At 43.4% G+C, this 25,751-nt stretch overlaps 1 protein-coding gene across 2 annotated transcripts in view; it reads left to right on the plus strand.

Annotated features, from left to right (window-relative positions):
- The first annotated feature begins 478 nt into the window (after positions 1–478).
- The window catches only part of LOC106581602 (nectin 1b), a 336,570-nt gene continuing 311,297 nt past the window's right edge, over positions 479–25,751 (plus strand). For both annotated transcript variants that reach the window (XM_045704179.2, XM_045704180.2), the window contains exon 1: positions 479–1,429. In XM_045704179.2, the coding sequence (XP_045560135.2) occupies positions 1,384–1,429 (46 nt within the window). In that variant the 5' untranslated portion in view covers positions 479–1,383. The remainder of the gene's footprint in view (positions 1,430–25,751) is intronic.

Consider the following 25,751-nt stretch of genomic DNA (forward strand, 5'->3'; position numbering starts at 1 on the left):
CCTCCATTTCATTTGTGCAACATCCATAGGTTAGGCTGTACACTGCAATATGAATGTCAATACACACAATAGACTGACTGGAAAGGTGATTTCCCACAGTCAAAGTCCTGCAATAAGAGCTAACATGCTAATTCCTCTGTAAACTCTATATAGCTTTGTTCTGTGAGTGTCACTGAGTAGACTGACACCCCGTTTAATGGGTGCACAATCCATAGGTAGAAATATACTGTAAGTATGCCCCCAATGCAATTCTAAAGTCGAATACATCCACAGTGCGATTTAAATTGATTAAAATGAACTAATTGTCTTTCGTTGAATTTATATAACAACAGTCAGACCTTGATTAGCATTATCTAGCGCAAACATGCCATGATTCCACTATTTGTATCCGTTTGAATCATTTTCAAAGGGGAATTTTATTTTGAAGGCGAACCGCAAATTCCAATATTGTGGCTAATTCTTATTGTGGCTAGCTTCACATCAGAGTCTAACGTCACCGACTCGGATTTGTGCTCGGAGCTTGTCAACCCGACTACATTATGCCAGGTCAGGTTGTGGTGTTTATGTGGGGGAAATCCGCATAGCGGGATTGCATGCTGTTTAATGAACACATACATAGTATTTTGTCGAATAAACTACCGGATACAAATCTGCTGTGACTCCTGAGTCCACGGAGGGAGAAACAGAAAACTATACATCTCCCGATTCCATTGTCGGCAGAAAGAGGGAACTTCGGCTATTGTTTTGTCCTAAAAAAAAAAAAAAAAAAAAGTGAAGAAGACCTTTGCAGATCTGTTGGATATCATCTGAACTCTAACGACCCAACCCGTTTTGAACTATCCATTGTGTTTCATTGTGTTTCATGGAACTTGCCATTGAGATATCGAGGACCTTCCGCCCCTTCGCCTCTATTCCAACATACTGGAGGCTATAGCAGTGGCGACCCGCAGCATTGGATGAGACACGGGATTCAAGGTAGACTGGGGATAGTCTGCTGCCTGACTTGACCACAATACAAACCTGTTTTTGGACGATTTCTATCCCCCCCACCACCACACCGTTCACCTAACTCCGTTTGATAGGTACAACGACATCTCGTTTGTTCGGTTGTGCGTAAAAGATCTAAACATCAATCCACGGTACGGACACCGACTCGACGTGCGTAGTTGAAAAGCTCCTGACCGTTGGAATAACCACAGTCAGTCAATAATTGATGTTTTCCACGTCGGTTCATTAGCTTGAAAGTATTTCCAAACCGACACCGGTTCTCAAGGTAACGGCGTATTCCCAACATACCTGGTGTAAATCATTTTGGAGTGAATTTATCCAATCCTCTAAAGGGAAGCGATCACATAAGTTCCGGAGAGTTCAAGCGCCGTGGCGATGTTGGCGAGTGTTTGGATTGTCCTCCTGGCTGTCAACATACAAGGTAAGCACTGGAAATACAATTCACATTGTTTTATTAGCAGTTTTCTCCATGGATATGCTAGTTTGTGTCAATATTTAGAATAACATGTCAACAAATACATGTTTTTGTTTCAAATTAGGAGCCAAATGCCTATCCGATGTTTTAAGAATAAATTAAAACACATTTTCACTTCACATATTTACAATGCAAATAATTGTTTATTTTACTAATTGATTTCTAATGCATTTCGTTACATCAATTCCGTGTCAGTAGACTCGGTGCAGTGAAATGCCCGTGATAACAGGTAGATGGCGACAGTAATGTCTCAACACCCATAACATGTTCACACAACACAACGTAACGAGACGCAGTTCCTATTGATTTAGCCCAGGTGATCACAAGCCTCGCAACCTCCCAGTATGTCTAGTTAGATATCAACATACTGTAGCAGGAGAGGTCGAGCACTAGGCTATGTTCTGTTCAGTAACCTTTTGGGGGATTTTACAGATGTTATGATAGACTACAATATTTTTTTGGGGGGGAAATGTGACTTATATGAATGCCTTATTCTCTCGTGTTTATAAACATCGCAACAAAATAACAATGCAATACATTGCTACTCTATTGTATATCAAATCAAATCAAATGTTACTGGTCACTTACACATATTTAGCAGATGTAATTGCGAGTGTTGCGAAATACTTCCTAGCTCCAACAGTGCAGTAGTATCTAACAATTCACAACAAATACACACAAATCTAAAAGTAAAAAAAATGGAATGAAGAAATATATAAATCTTAGATGGAGCAGTGTCGGAGTGGTATACACTAAAATACAGTAGAATAGAATACAGTATATACATATGAGATGAGTAAAGCAGTAGAATAGAATACAGTATTTACATATGAGATGTAAACATTATTAAAGTGACTAGTGTTCCATTATTAAAGTGACCAGTGATTCCAAGTCTATGTATATGGGGCAGCAGCCTCTAAGGTGCAGGGTTATGTAACTGGGTGGAAGCCACCTACTGATGGCTATTTAATAGTCTGATGGCCTTGAGATAGAAGCTGTTTTCAGTCTCTCGGTCCCAGCTTTGATGCACCTGTACTGACCTCGCCTTCTGGATGATAGCGGGGTGAACAGGCAGTGGCTCGGGTGGTTGTTGTCCTTGATGATCTTTTTGACCTTCCTGTGACATCGGGTGCTGTAGGTGTCCTGGAGGGCAGGTAGTTTGCCCCCGGTGATGCGTTGGGCAGACCTCACTACCCTCTGGAGAGTCCTGCGGTTGTGGGCGGAGCAGCTGCCGTACCAGGCGGTGATACAGCCCCGACAGGATGATCTCAATTGTGCATCTGTAAAAGTTTGTGAGGGTCTTAGGGGCCAAGCTGAATTTCTTCTAATCAGACACCTTCTGAATGGAATAGCCTTAGCAGCCTCTAATCAGACACCATCTGAATAGCCTTAGCAGCCTCTAATCAGACACCATCTGAATGGAATAGCAGCCTCTAATCAGACACCATCGGAATAGCCTTAGCAGCCTCTAATCAGACACCATCTGAATAGCCTTAGCAGCCTCTAATCAGACACCATCTGAATGGAATAGCAGCCTCTACTCAGACACCATCTGAATAGCCTTAGCAGCCTCTAATCAGACACCATCTGAATGGAATAGCAGCCTCTACTCAGACACCATCTGAAAGGAATAGCAGCCTCTACTCAGACACCATCTGAATAGCCTTAGCAGCCTCTAATCAGACACCATCTGAATAGCCTTAGCAGCCTCTAATCAGACACCATCTGAATAGCCTTAGCAGCCTCTAATCAGACACCATCTGAATGGAATAGCAGCCTCTAATCAGACACCATCTGAATAGCCTTAGCAGCCTCTAATCAGACACCATCTGAATAGCCTTAGCAGCCTCTAATCAGACACCATCTGAATGGAATAGCAGCCTCTAATCAGACACCATCTGAATAGCCTTAGCAGCTTCTAATCAGACACCATCTGAATGGAATAGCAGCCTCTAATCAGACACCATCGGAATAGCCTTAGCAGCCTCTACTTGGCTTGACGTGTCCACATCTGTTCTAAGGGATGACATCATCAACCATCAAACTACCAATGTGTTCTTCCTGGTACAAACGGATAATTACACAGTAATGACACATAATGAAGACATTATTGTTCTAATCTAATCTTGCCAATCTTATTTCCCCACGGGACAGTGAACTTTCCGTTCATTATGATGCACTGGTGAGTGATTGATCATTGGAATAACCATCAACCATTGAAGTGACAGTTATAATTTTCTGACTGCGGGATTTTTTTTATGGTGAAATACTACTGTAGTTTGAAGAACGGCGTTTTAAAACATCTAATATATTTGTGCATATTTACATGAGACAGAGGGCCATCCCTCATCACATTCTATAGGGCCTGGTGTATTTCTGTGGGCCTGGTGTATTTCTGTGGGCCTGGTGTATTTCTGTGGGCCTGGTGTATTTCTGCTGGTGTATTTCTGTGGGCCTGGTGTATTTCTGTGGGCCTGGTGTATTTCTGTGGGCCTGGTGTATTTCTGTGGGCTTGGTGTATTTCTGTGGGCCTGGTGTATTTCTGTGGGCCTGGTGTATTTCTGTGGGCCTGGTGTATTTCTGTGGGCTTGGTGTATTTCTGTGGGCCTGGTGTATTTCTGTGGGCCTGGTGTATTTCTGTGGGCCTGGTGTATTTCTGTGGGCCTGGTGTATTTCTGTGGGCTTGGTGTATTTCTGTGGGCTTGGTGTATTTCTGTGGGCCTGGTGTATTTCTGTGGGCCTGGTGTATTTCTGTGGGCCTGGTGTATTTCTGTGGGCCTGGTGTATTTCTGTGGGCCTGGTGTATTTCTGTGGGCCTGGTGTATTTCTGTGGGCCTGGTGTATTTCTGTGGGCATAGACGTCCTAAATCAAGGATTATACCACTACGCAGTATTTCTCTATAAGGTTTTGGTGTGTTTGTAAGAGCAGAGTTTGCTGTGTCCGTAAACCCAGGATTATAGCAAGCAATTTGAATGAATGGTTTGTATACCCACCCTCCCTCAACCCTACCACCTGTTTTCAGCATTGTGACTTAGAGCCTTTCCTTCCTTTCATTACAAACCGTGGATTTATCCCAAATGGCACCCTGTATCCTGTGTAGGGTGCTACTCTTGACAAGAGCCCTATGGAAATGGATGCCATTTGAGTCACACTCCATGTGTGATAGGTCTTCTGTCTCAGTGTAGTGTACCTACCGGAGGAAACCGAAATAATACCAGCACATTATTGAAATCACTTTAAGCTTCCGCTCTGTAAATTATCTTTGGAAATACAGCCTTTTAAGTGTGAAATGTGTAGTTGTGAGAATTTACTGGTTGATACATGCAGTACAATAGAGATGTGTAGTAACTGGTCTGGATGAGATGTGTAGTACTATAGAGATGTGTAGTACTATAGAGATGTGTAGTACTATAGAGATGTGTAGTAACTGGTCTGGATGAGATATGTAGTACTATAGAGATTAGAGGTCGACCGATTAATCGGAATGGCCGATTAATTAGGGCCGATTTCAAGTTTTCATAACAATCGGTAATCGGTATTTTTGGCCACCGATTTGCCGAATTTTTATTTTTATTAAAAAAAAAAAAAAAAAAAAAACTTTTTTTTTATTTTTTATTTTTTTATTTGTATTATTATTTTTATTTTTGTACACCTTTATTTAACTGGGCAAGTCAGATTAAGAACACATTCTTATTTACAATGACGGCCTAGAAACGGGGGTTAACTGCCTTGTTCAGGGGGGGGATTCGTTTCTTCAACCTTCGGTTACCAGTCCAACGCTCTAACCACCTGCCTTACATTGCACTCCACAAGGATTAACAGGCTGACTACCTGTAACTCGAGGGCAGCAAGAAGCAAAGGTAAGTTGCTAGCTAGCATTAGACTTATAAAAAACTCTCAGTCTTAACATAATCACTAGTTAACTACACATGGTTGATGATATTACTAGTTTATCTAACGTGTCCTGCGTTGCATATAATCGATGCGGTGCCTGTTAATTTTCATTGAATCACAGCCTACTTCGACAAACATGTGTTGATTTAACAAGCGCATTTGCGAAAAAAGTACTGTCGTTGCACCAATGTACCCAACCATAAACATCAATGCCTAACAGGAATATTCTTTCACCCGTTAGATAAAATACAGAACGGTTCCGTATGTCACTGAAAGAAAAAAAAACGTTTTGTTTTCGAGATGATAGTTTCCGATATTCGACCATATTAATGACCTAAGGCTCGTATTTCTGTGTGTTTATTATATTATAATTAAGTCTATAATTTGACAGAGCAGTCTGACTGAGCGGTGGTAGGCACCAGCAGGCTCGTAAGCATTCATTCAAACAGCACTTTCGTGCGTTTTGCCAGCAGCCCTTCGCTGTGCTTCAAGCATTGCGCTGTTTATGACTTCAACCTGGGTGGGTATAATTTGTGGAACGTTCCAACAGGAATCTATTACAAAAACTTCGTAAATAACAAGGTTTCCAAAAAACAACGCCATACAAAGTTGTACAGCGGCAGAATAAGATACCGGGTAGGGAGTGGTCTATTTCATTGCGTTTTTCACTCATCACGTTTATTCCGAAAAATGTCTGTCCTCACATGTCTGTTTGCCTATGGACAAACATTAAGAATAAGCTACGTGGTGAGTTGATGCCTATTCGGCAGCTAGTTAGCTAGGTTTGTATGCGTTGCTACTTTGTATGCGTTGTTGGTTGGCAACCTTTTACTTTACGTTTTTTTGGAACAGATTCCTGTTGGAACGTTCCACAAATTATACCCACCCCTTCAAGCCTGTCAACTCCCAAGATGAGGCTGGTGTAACCGATGTGAAATGTCTAGCTAGTTAGCCGGGTGCACGCTAATAGCGTTTCAAACGTCACTCGCTCTGAGACTTGGAGTAGTTGTTCCCCTTGCTCTGCATGGGTAACGCTGCTTCGAGGGTGGCTGTTGTCGATGTGTTCCTGGTTTGAGCCCAGGTAGGAGCGAGGAGAGGGACGGAAGCTATACTGTTACACTGGCAATACTAAAGTGCATATAAGAACATCCAATAGTCAAAGGTATATGAAATAAAAATGGTATAGAGAGAAATAGTCCTATAATTCCTATAATAACTACAACCTAAAACTTCGTACCTGGGAATATTGAAGACTCATGTTAAAAGGAACCACCAGCTTTCATATGTTCCCATGTTCAGAGCAAGGCACTTAAACGTTAGCTTTCTTACTTGGCACATATTGCACTTTTACTTTCTTCTCCAACACTTTGTTTTGCATTATTTAAACCAAATTGAACATGTTCCATTATTTATTTGAGGCTAAATTGATTTTATTGATGTATTATATTAAGTTAAAATAAGTGTTCATTCAGTATTGTTGTAATTGTCATTATTACAAAAATAAATAAATAAATAATCGGCCGATTAATTGGCAGTGGTTTTTTTGGCCCTCCAATAATCGGTATCGGCGCTGAAAAAAATCATAATCGGTCGACCTCTAATAGAGATTTGTAGTGCTATAGAGATTTGTAGTGCTATAGAGATGTGTAGTGCTATAGAGATGTGTAGTGCTATAGAGATGTGTAGTGCTATAGAGATGTGTAGTGCTATAGAGATTTGTAGTTAGTACTAGGGGTGTAGCCTAGTGGTTAGAGCGTTGGACTAGTAACCGAAAGGTTGCAAGTTCGAAACCCTGGGCTGACAAGGTACAACTCTGTCGTTCTGCCCCTGAACAAGGCAGTTAACCCACTGTTCCTAGGCCGTCATTGGAAATAAGAATTTGTTCTTAACTGACTTTCCTAGTTAAATAAAGGTTAAAAAAAACGGCCTAATTGGCGTCCAAAAATACCGATTTCCGATTGTTATGAAAACTTGAAACGGGCCCTAATTAATCGGCCATTCCGATTAATCGGTCAACCTCTAATAAAGATGTTTAGTACTATAGAGATGTTTACTACTATAGAGATTTGTAGTGCTATAGAGATTTGTATACTATAGATATGTGTAGTACTATAGAGATGTGTAGTGACTGGTCTGGATGAGATGTGTAATACTATAGAGATGTGTAGTACTTTAGAGATGTGTAGTAGATACGTTAAAGAAGATTTCTGATCTAAACCCCTTCCATTTAGCTCCTCCCATCTTGGTAGGCATGAAATAAACACGGGATGTGTCACAAATGGCACCGTATTCCCTTTGTAGTGCACTACTTTTGACCAGGACCCATAGGGAACTATATAGGGAATAGGGTGCCATTTAGGATGTACAATGAGGGTCCTAAGATGTTTCTGCTATTGTTCATCTCTTCAGCTCTCGCACACTGCACTGGGCCTTGTGACGTGATGTGTGAGACTGACTGATGCACTACTTTGATCAAATGGGGCCTGTCTGATGTACATTGAGTTAATCACTGTGCTTGTAGAGAAGATCAGGATTAAATAGTTCTCTGGGGAGCTAGGGATTCACGCTGCCGGAGACAGCGTTTCAAGCTGCTCAATCAAGGTAAGTGGAAAAGGTCCTAGTTCTCTCTATTTGTATGAAGGAACGTTGGAGTTGGTTTGTTCTAGGTCTCATTGTCCATCCACATCAGACATGATCATGACACGCATGTTAAAATACCAAAACCAACTACCGTAAATTCCGGACTATAAGCCGCAACTTTTTTTTCCCACGCTTTGAACCTCGTGGCTTAAACAATGACGCAGCTAATATATGGATTTTTCCCGCTTTCAAAAAATTTTTCTCCAAAAAAACACATTCTGTGACGTGCTCAGTTTTTTGGCGGCATGAAGCTTCCATTAGACCAATGAAATTGCCGAACGGGTTAACCTGTTATGGCTAGGGGGCAGTATTTTCACGGCCGGATAAAAAACATACCCGATTTAATCTGGTTACTACTCCTGCCCAGTAACTAGAATATGCATATAATTATTGGCTTTGGATAGAAAACACCCTAAAGTTTCTAAAACTGTTTGAATGGTGTCTGTGAGTATAACAGAACTCATATGGCAGGCAAAAACCTGAGAAGATTTCATGCAGGAAGTGGCCTGTCTGACAAGGTGTCGTTCTTCTTGTCTCTGTTTATTGAAGAGTGAGGATCTTAGCTGTCCCGTGACACTTCCTACGGCTGCCATAGGCTCTCAGAAGGCGGCAAAACGCTGAATCGTGGCTTTGCAGGCTCTGGCTGAAACAAAGTAGCGCGTTTGGGTAGTGGCTGGTTACAGTACTGTGAGACTCAGGCTCGTGCCCGCGTCGACCGAAAGCTTTGTTTTCTTTCCTCTGTTTAGCTAAATGGACATTCCCGGTCGGAATATTATCGCTTTTTTACGAGAAAAATGGCATAAAAATGGATTTTAAACAGCGGTTGACATGCTTCGAAGTACGGTAATGGAATATTTAGATTTTTTGTGTCACGAATTGCGCCATGCGCACGACCCTTCTTTACCATTCGGATAGTGTCTGGGACGCACGAACAAAACGCCGCTATTCGGATATAACGATGGATTATTTTGGACCAAACCAACATTTGTTATTGAAGTAGCAGTCCTGGGAGTGCATTCTGACGAAGACAACAAAAGGTAATCAAACTTTTATAATAGTAAATCTGATATTCGTGAGTGCTAAACTTGCCGGGTGTCTAAATAGCTAGCCCGTGATGGCTGGGCTATGTACTTAGAATATTGCAAAATGTGCTTTCACCAAAAAGCTATTTTAAAATCGGACATATCGAGTGCATAGAGGAGTTCTGTATCTATAATTCTTAAAATAATTGTTATGCCTTTTGTGAACGTTTATCGTGAGTAATTTAGTAAATTGTTAGCAAATTCCTCCGGAAGTTTGCGGGGGGTATGCTAGTTCTGAACGTCACATGCTAATGTAAAAAGCAGTTTTTTGATATAAATATGAACTTGATTGAACAAAACATGCATGTATTGTATAATATAATGTCCTAGGTGTGTCATCTGATGAAGATCATTACATTTACATTTACATTTAAGTCATTTAGCAGACGCTCTTATCCAGAGCGACTTACAAATTGGTGCATTCACCTTATGATATCCAGTGGAACAACCACTTTACAATAGTGCATCTAAATCTTTTAAGGGGGGGGGGGGGGGGGGGTTAGAAGGATTACTTTATCCTATCCTAGGTATTCCTTAAAGAGGTGGGGTTTCAGGTGTCTCCGGAAGGTGGTGATTGACTCCGCTGTCCTGGCGTCGTGAGGGAGCTTGTTCCACCATTGGGGTGCCAGAGCAGCGAACAGTTTTGACTGGGCTGAGCGGGAACTGTGCTTCCTCAGAGGTAGGGGGGCCAGCAGGCCAGAGGTGGATGAACGCAGTGCCCTTGTTTGGGTGTAGGGCCTGATCAGAGCCTGAAGGTATGGAGGTGCCGTTCCCTTCACAGCTCATCAAAGGTTAGTGCTGCATTTAGCTGTCTTCTGGGTTTTTGTGACATTATATGCTAGCTTGAAAAATGGGTGTCTGATTATTTCTGGCTGGGTACTCTGCTGATATAATCTAATGTTTTGCTTTCGTTGTAAAGCCTTTTTGAAATCGGACAGTGTGGTTAAGGTCTAACAACTTTTTGTTTACTGTTTACATTAAATCAAGCGCTCTCAAACTTCCCATCATTCTGATTACGGTAGTCATTTTGTCACCCTCATCATGGCAAAGACACGGAGAAATGCATATGATGCAGCTTTCAAGTTGAAGGCGATTGATCTGGCTGTTGGAAAAGGAAATAGAGCTGCTGCACGGGAGCTTGGTCTTAATGAGTCGATGATAAGACGTTGGAAACAGCAGCGTGAGGAATTGACTCAGTGCAAAGAGACAACTAAAGCTTACTGCTAATTTTTTATTTTTAAAGTTAATTTGTTTCAATGGTCCGGTAGGCACCTGCGGCTTATAGACATGTGCGGCTTATTTATGTTCAAAATAAAAAAATTTTTAATTCAGTGGGTGCGGCTTATATTCAGGTGCGCTTAATAGTCCGGAAATTACGGTATATTAAATTGGATACAGGTCAAATCACACATGAAACATTCATGGACATGTAGCTAGCTACTGCAGCTGTTGCTAGTTTGTCCTGGGAGATGAACTATGGGTTGCTATATTACCTGACATGCATGGCCTTCTGTTCAGCTGGTTCTTTGTAATCAACCAAAATCGTGCGTTTCTCTACTCTGACGATGAATCGACAGATAAAAAGGGAAACCTAGTTAGTTTCTAGTTAGTTACCTTTAATTAATCTCTCCTCGTTGGTCTTTCAAGCATCCATGTGGGTTTATATCGCCCTGATATCCACGTGGGTTTGTGTTTCCCTGATATCCACGTGGATTTGTCTCCCTGATATCCACGTGGGTTTGTATCTCCCTGATATCCACGTGGGTTTGTCTCCCTGACATCCACGTGGGTGTGTCTCCCTGATATCCACGTGGGTTTGTGTTTCCCTGATATCCACGTGGGTTTGTCTCCCTGATATCCACGTGGGTGTGTCTCCCTGATATCCACGTGGGTTTGTCTCCCTGATATCCACGTGGGTTTGTGTTTCCCTGATATCCATGTGGGTTTGTCTCCCTGATATCCACGTGGGTTTGTGTTTCCCTGATATCCACGTGGGTTTGTGTTTCCCTGATATTCACGTGGGTTTGTCTCCCTGATATCCACGTGGGTTTGTCTCCCTGATATCCACGTGGGTTTGTGTTTCCCTGATATCCACGTGGGTTTGTATCTCCCTGACATCCACGTGGGTTGTGTCTCCCTGATATCCACGTGGGTTTGTCTCCCTGATATCCACGTGGGTTTGTCTCCCTGATATCCATGTGGGTTTGTCTCCCTGATATCCACGTGGGTTTGTGTTTCCCTGATATCCACGTGGGTTTGTGTTTCCCTGATATTCACGTGGGTTTGTCTCCCTGATATCCACGTGGGTTTGTCTCCCTGATATCCACGTGGGTTTGTGTTTCCCTGATATCCACGTGGGTTTGTATCTCCCTGACATCCACGTGGGTGTGTCTCCCTGATATCCACGTGGGTGTGTCTCCCTGATATCCACGTGGGTTTGTCTCCCTGATATCCACGTGGGTTTGTCTCCCTGATATCCACGTGGGTTTGTCTCCCTGATATCCACGTGGGTTTGTCTCCATGATATCCACGTGGGTGTGTCTCCCTGATATCCACGTGGGTTTGTCTCCCTGATATCCACGTGGGTTTGTCTCCCTGATATCCACGTGGGTTTGTCTCCCTGATATCCACGTGGGTTTGTATCTCCCTGATATCCAATAAGGAGGGGACTTCAAATCAAACTTTTTTTGTCACTTGCGCCAAATACAACAGGTGTAGCACACCTTCCTGTGAAATGCTTACTTACATGCCCTTTACCAACAATGCAGTTTTTAGAAAATAGAGTTAAGAAAATATTTACTAAATGAGCTAAAGTAAAATAATAATAATAATAATACCAATAAGGAGGCTATATACAGGGGGTGCTGGTACAGAGTCAATGTGGAGGCTATATACAGGGGGTACCGGTACAGAGTCAATGTGGAGGCTATATACAGGGGGTACCGGTACAGAGTCAATGTGGAGGCTATATACAGGGGGTACCGGTACAGAGTCAATGTGGAGGCTATATACAGGGGGTACCGGTACAGAGTCAATGTGGAGGCTATATACAGGGTGTTACGGTACAGAGTCAATGTGGAGGCTATATACAGGGTGTTACGGTACAGAGTCAATGTGGAGGCTATATACAGGGGGTACTGGTACAGAGTCAATGTGGAGGCTATATACAGGGGGTACTGGTACAGAGTCAATGTGGAGGCTATATACAGGGGGTACCGGTACAGAGTCAATGTGGAGGCTATATACAGGGGGTACCGGTACAGAGTCAATGTGGAGGCTATATACAGTGGGTACCGGTACAGAGTCAATGTGGAGGCTATATACAGGGGGTACCGGTACAGAGTCAATGTGGAGGCTATATACAGGGTGTTACGGTACTGAGTCAATGTGGAGGCTATATACAGGGGGTACCGGTACTGAGTCAATGTGGAGGCTATATACAGGGGGTACCGGTACAGAGTCAATGTGGAGGCTATATACAGGGGGTACCGGTACAGAGTCAATGTGGAGGCTATATACAGGGGGTACCGGTACAGAGTCAATGTGGAGGCTATATACAGGGGGTACCGGTACAGAGTCAATGTGGAGGCTATATACAGGGTGTTACGGTACTGAGTCAATGTGGAGGCTATATACAGGGGGTACCGGTACTGAGTCAATGTGGAGGCTATATACAGGGGGTACCGGTACAGAGTCAATGTGGAGGCTATATACAGGGGGTACCGGTACAGAGTCAATGTGGAGGCTATATACAGGGGGTACCGGTACAGAGTCAATGTGGAGGCTATATTCAGGGGGTACCGGTACAGAGTCAATGTGGAGGCTATATACAGGGGGTACCGGTACAGAGTCAATGTGGAGGCTATATACAGGGGGTACCGGTACAGAGTCAATGTGGAGGCTATATACAGTGGGTACCGGTACAGAGTCAATGTGGAGGCTATATACAGGGGGTACCGGTACAGAGTCAATGTGGAGGCTATATACAGGGTGTTACGGTACTGAGTCAATGTGGAGGCTATATACAGGGGGTACCGGTACTGAGTCAATGTGGAGGCTATATACAGGGGGTACCGGTACAGAGTCAATGTGGAGGCTATATACAGGGGGTACCGGTACAGAGTCAATGTGGAGGCTATATACAGGGGGTACCGGTACTGAGTCAATGTGGAGGCTATATACAGGGGGTACCGGTACAGAGTCAATGTGGAGGCTATATACAGGGGGGTACCGGCACAGAGTCAATGTGGAGGCTATATACAGGGGGTACCGGTACAGAGTCAATGTGGAGGCTATATACAGGGGGTACCGGTACAGAGTCAATGTGGAGGCTATATACAGGGGGTACCGGTACTGAGTCAATGTGGAGGCTATATACAGGGGGTACCGGTACAGAGTCAATGTGGAGGCTATATACAGGGGGTACCGGTACAGAGTCAATGTGGAGGCTATATACAGTGGGTACCGGTACAGAGTCAATGTGGAGGCTATATACAGGGGGTACCGGTACAGAGTCAATGTGGAGGCTATATACAGTGGGTACCGGTACAGAGTCAATGTGGAGGCTATATACAGGGGGGTACCGGTACAGAGTCAATGTGGAGGCTATATACAGGGGGGTACCGGTACAGAGTCAATGTGGAGGCTATATACAGGGGGTACCGGTACAGAGTCAGTGTGGAGGCTATATACAGGGGGTACCGGTACAGAGTCAATGTGGAGGCTATATACAGGGGGTACCGGTACAGAGTCAATGTGGAGGCTATATACAGGGGGTACCGGTACAGAGTCAATGTGGAGGCTATATACAGGGGGTACCGGTACAGAGTCAATGTGGAGGCTATATACAGGGGGTACCGGTACAGAGTCAGTGTGGAGGCTATATACAGGGGGTACCGATACAGAGTCAATGTGGAGGCTATATACAGGGGGTACCGGTACAGAGTCAATGTGGAGGCTATATACAGGGGGTACCGGTACAGAGTCAATGTGGAGGCTATATACAGGGGGTACCGGTACAGAGTCAATGTGGAGGCTATATACAGGGGGTACCGGTACAGAGTCAATGTGGAGGCTATATACAGGGGGTACCGGTACAGAGTCAATGTGGAGGCTCTATACAGGGGGTACCGGTACAGAGTCAATGTGGAGGCTATATACAGGGGGTACCGGTACAGAGTCAATGTGGAGGCTATATACAGGGGGTACCGGTACTGAGTCAATATGGAGGCTATATACAGGGGGTACCGGTACAGAGTCAATGTGGAGGCTATATACAGGGGGTACCGGTACAGAGTCAATGTGGAGGCTATATACAGGGGGTACCGGTACTGAGTCAATATGGAGGCTATATACAGGGGGTACCGGTACAGAGTCAATGTGGAGGCTATATACAGGGGGTACTGATACAGAGTCAATGTGGAGGCTATATACAGGGAGTACCGGTACAGAGTCAATGTGGAGGCTATATACAGGGGGTACCGGTACAGAGTCAATGTGGAGGCTATATACAGTGGGTACCGGTACAGAGTCAATGTGGAGGCTATATACAGGGGGTACCGGTACAGAGTCAATGTGGAGGCTATATACAGGGTATTACGGTACAGAGTCAATGTGGAGGCTATATACAGGGGGTACCGGTACAGAGTCAATGTGGAGGCTATATACAGGGGGTACCGGTACAGAGTCAATGTGGAGGCTATATACAGGGGGTACCGGTACAGAGTCAATGTGGAGGCTATATACAGGGTGTTACGGTACAGAGTCAATGTGGAGGCTATATACAGGGGGTACCGGTACAGAGTCAATGTGGAGGCTATATACAGGGGGTACCGGTACTGAGTCAATGTGGAGGCTATATACAGGGGGTACCGGTACAGAGTCAATGTGGAGGCTATATACAGGGGGTACCGGTACTGAGTCAATGTGGAGGCTATATACAGGGGGTACCGGTACAGAGTCAATGTGGAGGCTATATACAGGGGGTACCGGTACAGAGTCAATGTGGAGGCTATATACAGGGGGTACCGGTACAGAGTCAATGTGGAGGCTATATACAGGGGGTACCGGTACAGAGTCAATGTGGAGGCTATATACAGGGGGTACCGGGACAGAGTCAATGTGGAGGCTATATACAGGGGGTACCGGTACAGAGTCAATGTGGAGGCTATATACAGGGGGTACCGGTACAGAGTCAATGTGGAGGCTATATACAGGGGGTACCGGTACAGAGTCAATGTGGAGGCTATATACAGGGGGTACCGGTACAGAGTCAATGTGGAGGCTATATACAGGGTATTATGGTACAGAGTCAATGTGGAGGCTATATACAGGGGGTACCAGTACAGAGTCAATGTGGAGGCTATATACAGGGGGTACCGGTACAGAGTCAATGTGGAGGCTATATACAGGGGGTACCGATACAGAGTCAATGTGGAGACTATATACAGGGGGTACCGGTACTGAGTCAATGTGCGGGGGTACAGGTTAGTCGAGGTAATTTGTACATGTAGGTGGGGGTGAAGTGACATAGATAATAAACAGCGAGTAGCAGCAGTGTAAAAACAAAGCGAGGGGGGGTGTCAATGTCTGGGTGGCCATTTTAATTCATGGTTCAGCAGTCCCATGGCTTAAGGGTAGAAGCTGTTAATGAACTTTTTGGACCTAGACTTGGTGCTCCGGTACCGCTTGCCGTGCGGTAGCAGAGAGAAAGGTCTATGACAATGGGTGACTGGAGTCTTTGACTATTTTTTGGGCCTTCCTCTGACACTTCCTAGTATAGAGTTCCTGAATGGCAGGAAGCTTGGCCCCAGTGATGTACTTGGCCGAACGCTCTACCCTCTGTAGCATGCCGAGCAGTTTTCAGACCAGACGGTGATGCAAATGGTCAGGAGTGGCGTAGTACTCACGCTGGTAAAACATTGGACCTTAGCGACTCAACTTTTTGAAATGCCTACAAGGCCCTCCCCCGCCCTCCCTTCGGCAACTCTGATCACGACTCCATTTTGCTCCTCCCTATAGGTGGAAACTCAAACAGGAAGTACCAGTGCTAAGGTCTATTTAACGCTGGTCTGACCAATCGGAATCCATGCTTCAAGATTGTTTTGATTAAGCGGACTGGGATATGTTCTGGGTGGCCTCTGAGAATAACATTGACGAATACACGGTTACAGTGACTGAGTTCATTAGAAAGTGTTTAGGAGATGTTGTACCCACTGTGACTATTAAAACCTACCCTAACCAGAAACCTTGGATAGATGGCAGCATTCGCACAAAACTGAAAGCGCGAACCACTGCATTTAACCATGGCAATGTGACTGGGAATATGGCCGAATACAAACAGTGTATTTATTCCCTCCGTAAGGCAATCAAACAGGCAAAACGTCAGTACAGAGACAAAGTGGAGGCACCAGGATTGTGGTGGTCTGCTTGAAACATGTAGGTATTACAGACTCGGGCAGGTTAGAGGTTGAAAATGTCTGTGAATGACAGTACATGCTCTGAGTCCTGGTAATCCATCTGGCCCCACGGCCTTGTGAATGTTGACCTGTTTAAAGGTCTTGCTCACATTGGCTACGGAGAGAGTGATCACACAGTCGTCCGGATCAGCTGGTGCTCTCATGCATGCTTCAGTGTTGCTTGCCTCGACGCAAGCATAACGTCTGGTAGGCTCGCTTCACTAGGCAGCTTGTGGCTGTGTTTCTCTTTGTAGTCTGTAATAGTTTGCACGCCCTACCACATCCGACGAGCATCAGAGCCTGTGTAGTAGGATTCAAACTTAGTCCTGTATTGATGCTTTGCTTTTTTGATGGTTCTTCTGAGGGCATAGTAGGATTTATTATAAGAGTCCGGATTAATGTCCCATTCCTTGAAAGCGGCAGCTCTAGCCTTTACCTTGGTGCGGATGTTGCCTGTAATACATGGCTTCTGGTTGGGCTATGTATGTACGGTCACTATGGGAACAATGTCGTCAATGCACTTATTGATAAGCCAGTGACTGATGTGGTGTACTCCTCAATGCCATTGGATGAATCCCGGAACGTATTCCACTCTGTGCAGCAAAACAGTCCTGTAGTTTAGCATCTGCTTCATCTGACCACTTCCATATTGAGCGAGTCACTGGTGCTTCCTGCTTTAGTTTTTGCTTCTAAGCAGGAATCGGTAGGATAGAATTATGGTCAGATTTGCCAAATGGAGGGCGAGGGAGAGCTTTGTATGCATCTCTGTGTGTGGAGTAAAGGTGGTCTGGAGTTTTGTTTCCTCTGGTTGCACATGTGACATGCTGGTAGAAATGATGTAAAATAAAGTTACGTTTCCCTGCATTAAAGTCTCCGGCCACTAGGAGCGCAGCTTCTGGATGAGCGTTTTCTTGTTTGCTTATGGCCTTATACAGCTCGTTGAGTTCGGTCTTAGTGCCAGCATCGGTTGTGATGGTAAATAGAAGGCCACGAAAAATATAGATGAAATCTCTCTTAGTAGATAGTGTGGTCTACATTAAGGAAGTCTGCAGGTTTTTCTCAGGCGAGCAGAACCTCCAGACTTCCTTAATGTTAGAGATCACCTACCAGCTGTTATTGACAATAGACACACACCGCCACCCCTCGTCTTACCGGATGTAGCTGTTCTGTCCTGCCGATACACGGAAAACCCAACCAACTGTATATTATCTGTGTCGTCGTTCAGCTACGACTCGGTTACACATTACAGTTTTTAATGTCATGTTGGTAGGATAGTCTTGAACTGAGATCATCCAGTTTATTCTCCAGTGATTGCACGTTGGCCAATTGAACAGATAGTAGAGGCGGGCTACCCGCTAGCCGACGAATTCTCAGTTGGCATCCCGATCTCCACCCCCTGTATTTACATGTTTTCTTCACGAGAATGACGGGGATTTGGGCCTGGTCTCGGAGAAGCAGTATATCCTTCGCGTCGGACTTTGTACGGACCTCGTCCAGTTCGAGGTGGGTAATCACTGTTCTGATGTCCAGAAGCTCTTTTCTGTCATAAGAGACGGTAGCAGCAACATTATGTACAAAATAAGTTACGAACAATTTGAAAAAACACAAAATAGCACAGTGGGTCCCGTAAAACGGCAGCCATCCCCTCTTGCGCAATTCTTGACTTGCGGCGCACGGTAGTGGTATGTGCTCCGAGTTGACTAGAAACCGGGTGGTATGTGCTCCGAGTTGACTAGAAACCGGGTGGTATATGCTCCGAGTTGACTAGAAACCGTGTGGTATGTGCTCCGAGTTGACTAGAAACCGGGTGGTATATGCTCCGAGTTGACTAGAAAGCGGGTGGTATGTGCTCCGAGTTGACTAGAAACCGGGTGGTATGTGCTCCGAGTTGACTAGAAACCGGGTGGTATGTGCTCCGAGTTGACTAGAAACCGGGTGGTATGTGCTCCGAGTTGACTAGAAACCGGGTGGTATGTGCTCCGAGTTGACTAGAAACCGGGTGGTATGTGCTCCGAGTTGACTAGAAACCGGGTGGTATTTGTTCCGGGTTATGTTGTGGTTCGACCAGAACAGATAGATTTTGTAAAGGCGTAGATTAGTGGCCGTGATGTGCGGGGAGATGTGTGGCTGAGACCAAGGTGCTCCAGGAACAACAGTGAAAGCATCAATTCAGGCTGTAAGTTTGTTATAAGTGTAGGCCTAATGAGAATCGCAGAATGGCGTTCATTACAATACACAAAGGTGTTTAGTAATAGATGCATCTTTCCTTTCATCAAATTACGCTGTTAGCGTTTGGATGCTAACATTATTTTGTGAGTAGACCAATGTGTGCGGGTAGCCTACAGGAGAGCCTACAGGAGAGCCTTTGTTAAGTGTTTGTTTGACAATCAGATGAAAACATAATGACTGATTTGTGTTTATGCCACATTACAAGACATAGGCGGCGTTGTCATAAGGCTAGAGGAAGCTTTCCCTAAAGTAAATTGAATTAAATTGCCAAAATTATATAGCCTAATTAGGTTACTTCTGTCTAAACAGAAATACATTTAATTGTTCAAAATAGGCTACTACACCAGAAAGCATGATTTGGCCACAGAGGATCATTAGTTTATTTAAATCAAAAGCTGTGGATTGTTTTAAATGGCAAGAGCCCTCAATTAGGGCAGAGCACGCAGCAAATACCAAATAGTGATTGAGTTATATTATTAGCCTAAATGATGACTATCCAATCGAATCATCACATTACACATTGTAGGCTACCTTACATATGTTTGCAAATGCGAGGGTGCATGGAATGCTTTATTATGAAGGTGCATTTTTATGGTGAAAATGTTTAAAAGGGAGTGCATGTTAAAAGTGATTTGACCAATCTTTACTAGCCCCAGGCTACTAGTCCGACAGACATCATATCTGACCAATCTTTACTAGCCCCAGGCTACTAGTCCGACAGACATCATATCTGACCAATCTTTACTAGCCCCAGGCTACTAGTCCGACAGACATCATATCTGACCAATCTTTACTAGCCCCAGGCTACTAGTCCGACAGACATCATATATGACCAATCTTTACTAGCCCCAGGCTACTAGTCCCACAGACATCATATATGACCAGTCTTTACTAGCCCCAGGCTACTAGTCCCACAAACATCATATATGACCAGTCTTTACTAAATTAATAGGGATTCTATATTGAATTCTATGATTACACCCCTGGTCACATCTAGCTTCATCCCTGGTCACTCACCCCTAGTCACGCACTCACCCCTAGTCACGCACTCACCCCTAGTCATATATGATGTCTTCACTCCTGGTCACTCACTCCTAGTCATATATGATGTCTTCACTCCTGGTCACTCACCCCTAGTCATATATGATGTCTTCACTCCACTGAAGCAAAAACACAGTGTTTACTTTCACTGTAAAACACAGGTGAAATGGTTTAAAACAGATTTTTTTAATGGTCTGTGTTTTGAAAATCCATATTTCTGAACTGTAACGCGACCCCTGCAACTTGATTGAAATGTAAAGACAATGTTCCCGCATCAGCAGAGACTGCATTTAAAGTTAAACTGCAGATATGGTGTCAATAGGAAATGGCGTTCAGCGATACACATTGAATAGAGCCCTACGCTATAGAATGTTGTAAGGATAAGGTGACATACTGTGTTTAAGTCACGTCTAAAGCCACATGCTGGGATTCTTGGGCACTACCCAAATGGTTCCTTGATGAATCACTACAACGTCCTGTTGGCGGAAGATAATCTCCCTTCAAACCTTTTGTTCCCCCTGTGGTCACAGCTTTTTGACATGCAAAGACCAGAATCCAGGCTTTCACCCCAGGGTTAAAGGGCTCTCCTCCATGAATGCCTGCTGTCTTTGAAGCACAAGTGATATACAACATGTTGAGTTTGGACTCTGACGTCTCTGCCTGCCCAAACACACACACAAGTGGGAATGGGTCCAACAAATGCAAACTACCCCCAAGTCAGGCCTCATTTAGCTATCGAAATGATGCCTGGAATATTATTGAAAGGATTGTAAGGATTATACAATTGGCATGCCATTAACTTGGAAGTCCTCTTTTGGTAGACGGTGTTCCAGGCTACTATAAGGTAGTGGTGGACTGTGTTCCAGGCTACTATAAGGTAGTGGTGGACTGTGTTCCAGGCTACTATAAGGTTCCAGGCTACTATAAGGTTCCAGGCTACTATAAGGTAGTGGTAGACTGTGTTATAGGCTACTATAAGGTAGTGGTAGACTGTGTTCCAGGCTACTATAAGGTAGTGGTGGACTGTGTTATAGGCTACTATAAGGTTCCAGGCTACTATAAGGTAGTGGTAGACTGTGTTCCAGGCTACTATAAGGAAGTGGTGGACTGTGATCCAGGCTACTATAAGGTAGTGGTGGACTGTGTTCCAGGCTACTATAAGGTAGTGGTGGACTGTGTTCCAGGCTACTATAAGGTAGTGGTAGACTGTGTTCCAGGCTACTATAAGGTAGTGGTGGACTGTGTTCCAGGCTACTATAAGGTAGTGGTGGACTGTGTTCCAGGCTACTATAAGGTAGTGGTGGACTGTGTTCCAGGCTACTATAAGGTTCCAGGCTACTATAAGGTTCCAGGCTACTATAAGGTAGTGGTAGACTGTGTTATAGGCTACTATAAGGTAGTGGTAGACTGTGTTCCAGGCTACTATAAGGTAGTGGTGGACTGTGTTATAGGCTACTATAAGGTAGTGGTGGACTGTGTTCCAGGCTACTATAAGGTAGTGGTAGACTGTGTTATAGTCTACTATAAGGTAGTGGTAGACTGTGTTATATTCTACTATAAGGTAGTGGTAGACTGTGTTATATTCTACTATAAGGTAGTGGTAGACTGTGTTATAGTCTACTATAAGGTAGTGGTAGACTGTGTTATAGTCTACTATAAGGTAGTGGTAGACTGTTTTATAGGCTACTATAAGGTAGTGGTAGACTGTGTTTCAGGCTACTATAAGGTAGTGGTAGACTGTGTTCTAGGCTACTATAAGGTAGTGGTAGACTGTGTTTCAGGCTACTATAAGGTAGTGGTGGACTGTGTTCTAGGCTACTATAAGGTAGTGGTAGACTGTGTTTCAGGCTACTATAAGGTAGTGGTGGACTGTGTTCTAGGCTACTATAAGGTAGTGGTAGACTGTGTTTCAGGCTACTATAAGGTAGTGGTAGACTGTGTTTCAGGCTACTATAAGGTAGTGGTAGACTGTGTTCTAGGCTACTATAAGGTAGACCCGGGTGATATGGCCTAAAACTCATATCTTGATTTTTTTCAAATTTATGGGTGATTCATGATATGCAGTGCGTTCGGAAAGTATTCAGACCCCTTGACTTTTTCCACATTTTTGTCACGTTACAGCCATATTCTAAAATTGATTAAGTCGTTTTTTCCCCTCATCAATCTACACTCAATGACCCATAATGACAAAGCAAAAACTGGTTTTTCCAAATTTTAACGAATTTAATAAAAAAAAAAAAATACTATCACAGTTACATAAGTATTCAGACCCTTTACTCAGTACTTTGTTGAAGCACCTTTGGCAGTGATAACAGCATAGTGTCTTCTTGGGTATGACGCTACAAGCTTGGCACACCTGTATTTGGGGAGTTTCCCCCATTCTTCTCTGCAGATCCTCTGAAGCTCTGTCAGGTTGGATGGGGAGCGTTGCTGCACAGCTATTTTCAGGTCTCTCTAGAGATGTTCGATCGGGTTCAAGTCCGGCCTCTGGCTGGGCTACTCAAGGACATTCAGAGACTTGTCCCGAAGCCACTCCTGCGTTGTCTTGGCTGTGTGGTTAGGGTCGTTGTCCTGTTGGAAGGTGAACCTTCACCTCAGTTTGAGGTCCTAAGCGCTCTGGTGCAGGTTTTCATAAAGGGTTTCTAAATAAGCTTTGTTGTACAATTAAAGGCCAAATACACTGCATTTAAACAGTCAGCGATAATATAATGAATTCAGAACTTGTGATATTATATCTAGGCTGAATATAAGCCTTCCACAACCATAAGACCCACTAATCATTTAATTATTTTATCAAAATAGTTTTACCTGCCTTTATTTTGCAATAATCACTGATCTGTCTTTCAGGTCTTCTATAAAAATGACCTTTTTGTAACACAAAATACCAGAACCATAAATAATGAACATTCAATAATAATATTGAATAGACATGATTATTTATTTATTATTTATTATTATATTATTATTATTATCATTATTGAACAGGCATTATAGAAAATGAACACAGGTCTCATAAACAATCTCTCATGCACAAGCCCACGTGCTAGTGAGTAGCTAATTTTTATATTCCAAGTTTAGCCAACATGGATCTGGGTATAATTTCACATGGTCTGAATTCAGCTAACAAGGCAAAACCGTTGGATTGTTATGAACACAGCCTTCTGCCCATCTCCAACTGTTTGAACAGCATGCTATCCTGTCCACTTTGTTCAGATGTTGAAATCAATTGGCCTACGTTATTTCTCAGAGTGAGAACAAGTTGCCAATTCCTTATATAATTGTTTTATGCTTATTGCACATTTTATAAAACACAGTCATCCAAACAGCTGGTATAATAATCTTGATTTGACTAAAATGCTGCTAGCGATATGTGGTGCCGCGCGACAAACGGAGCATTCATTATCCAGAATGAGATGAGGTCCTGTGTGGCTCAGTTGGTAGAGCATGGTGTTTGCAACGCCAGGGTTGTGGGTTCGATTCCCACGGGGGACCAGTGTGGGGGGGGGAAAATGTATGAAGTGTATGCATTCACTACTGTAAGTTGCTCTGGATAAGAGCGTCTGCTAAATGACTAAAATGTAAATATTCATTGGTACATCTGTTTTAGTAGTTTCTGCTCTGCTCAAAATTTGAAGCGTTGAAACATAACCTTTCCAACCGTACCCTGTTTAACTTCTCCTCTGATGCACAGGAAAATAATTAGAGGTCGACCGATTTCATCGGAATGGCCGATTTAATTAGGGCCGATTTCAAGTTATAATAATAATCGGAAATCTGTATATTTTTTTTTACACCTTTATTTAACCAGGCAAGTCAGTTAAGAACACATGATTATTTTCAATGACGGCCTAGGAACGGTGGGTTAACTGCCTTGTTCAGGGGCAGAACGACAGATTTTTACCTTGTCAGCTCGGGGATTTGTTTTTGCAACCTTCCGGTTACTAGTCCAACGCTCTAACCACCTGCCTTACATTGCACTCCACGAGGAGCCTGCGTGGCAGGCTGGCTACCTGTTACGCGAGGGCAGCAAGAAGCAAAGGTAAGTTGCTAGCTAGCATTAAACTTATCATATAAAAAACAATCAATCTTAACATAATCACTAGTTAACTACACATGGTTTATGATATTACTAGTTTATCTAGCTTGTCCTGCGTTGCATATTGTCACGTCCTGACCAGTAAAAGGGGTTGTTTGTTATTATAGTTTGGTCAGGGCAGTGGCAGGGGGTGTTTGTTTAGGCTGTTTCGGGGTGTTTTGGTTTATGTTCTATGTTGGTGTATTTCTATGTTCGTTCTATTTGTTCTATTTCTATGCGTAGGTTATTGGGTTGACCTTCAATTGGAGGCAGCTTTTCCTCGTTGCCTCTAATTGAAGTTCCTATTTAATAGAGGTGTTTTTGTCATGGGATTTGTGGGTAGTTGTTTCTCTGTATAGTCATTTTGTCCTTACGAGACTGTTTTGTATCACGTTTCTTTATAAATAAAGAAGAAGATGAGCACTTACATTCCCGCTGCGTTTTGGTCCACTCCATACGACGAACATGACACATATAATCGATGCGGTGCCTGTTAATTTCTCATCGAATCACAGCCTACTTCTCCAAACGGGTGATTTAACAAGCGCATTCGCAAAAATAGCACTGTCGCTGCACCGGTGTACCTAACCATAAACATCAATGCCTTTCTTTATAATCAATACTCAAGTATATATTTTTAAACCTGCATATTTAGTTAATATTGCCTGCTAACATGAATTTCTTTTAACTAGGGAAATTGTGTCACTTCTCTTGCATTCCGTGCAAGTAGTCAGGGTATATGCAGCAGTTTGGGCCGCCAGGCTCGTTGCGAACTGTATGAAGTCCATTTATTCCTAACAAAGACCGTAATTAATTTGCCAGAATTGTACATAATTATGACATAACATTGAACGTTGTACAATGTAACAGCAATATTTAAACTTAGGATGCCATCCGTTAGATAAAATACGGAACGGTTCCGTATTTCACTGAAAGAATAAACGTTTTGTTTTCGAGATGATAGTTTCCGGATTCGACCATATTAATGACCAAAGGCTCGTATTTCTGTGTGTTATTATAATTAAGTCTATGATTTAATATTTGATAGAGCAGTCTGACTGAGCGGTGGTAGGCACCAGCAGGCTCGTAAGCATTCTTTCAAACAGCACTTTCGTGCGTTTTGTCAGCAGCTCTTCGCAATGCTTCAAGCTTTGCGCTGTTTATGACTTCAAGCCTATCAACTCCCGAGATTAGGCTGGTGTAACCGATGTGAAATGGCTAGCTAGTTAGCCGGGTGCGCGCTAACAGCGTTTCAAACGTCACTCGCTCTGAGACTTGGAGTAGTTGTTCCCTTTGCTCTGCATGGGTAACGCTGCTTCGAGGGTGGCTGTTGTCGATGTGTTCCTGGTTCGAGCCCAGGTAGGAGCGAGGAGAGGGACGGAAGCTATACTGTTACACTGGCAATACTAAAGTGCCTATAAGAACATCCAATAGTCAAAGGTATATGAAATACAAATCGTATAGAGAGAAATAGTCCTATAATTCCTATAATAACTACAACCTAAAACTTCGTACCTGGGAATATTGAAGACTCATGTTAAAAGGAACCACCAGCTTTCATATGTTCTCATGTTCTGAGCGAGGAACTTAAACGTTAGCTTTCTTACATGGCACATATTGCACTTTTACTTTCTTCTCCAACACTTTGTTTTTGCATTATTTAAACCAAATTGAACATGTTTCATTATTTATTTGAGGCTAAATTGATTTTATTGATGTATTATATAAACTTAAAATAAGTGTTCATTCAGTATTGTTGTAATTATTACAAATACTAAAAACAAATCGTCCGATTTAATCGGCAGCGGTTTTTTTGGTCCTCCAATAATCGGTATCGGCGTTGAAAAAT

The sequence above is a fragment of the Salmo salar genome, chromosome 20 (genome assembly GCF_965601325.2).
Source record: "Salmo salar chromosome 20, fSalSal1, whole genome shotgun sequence".
In the NCBI taxonomy this organism is placed as follows: domain Eukaryota; kingdom Metazoa; phylum Chordata; class Actinopteri; order Salmoniformes; family Salmonidae; genus Salmo; species Salmo salar.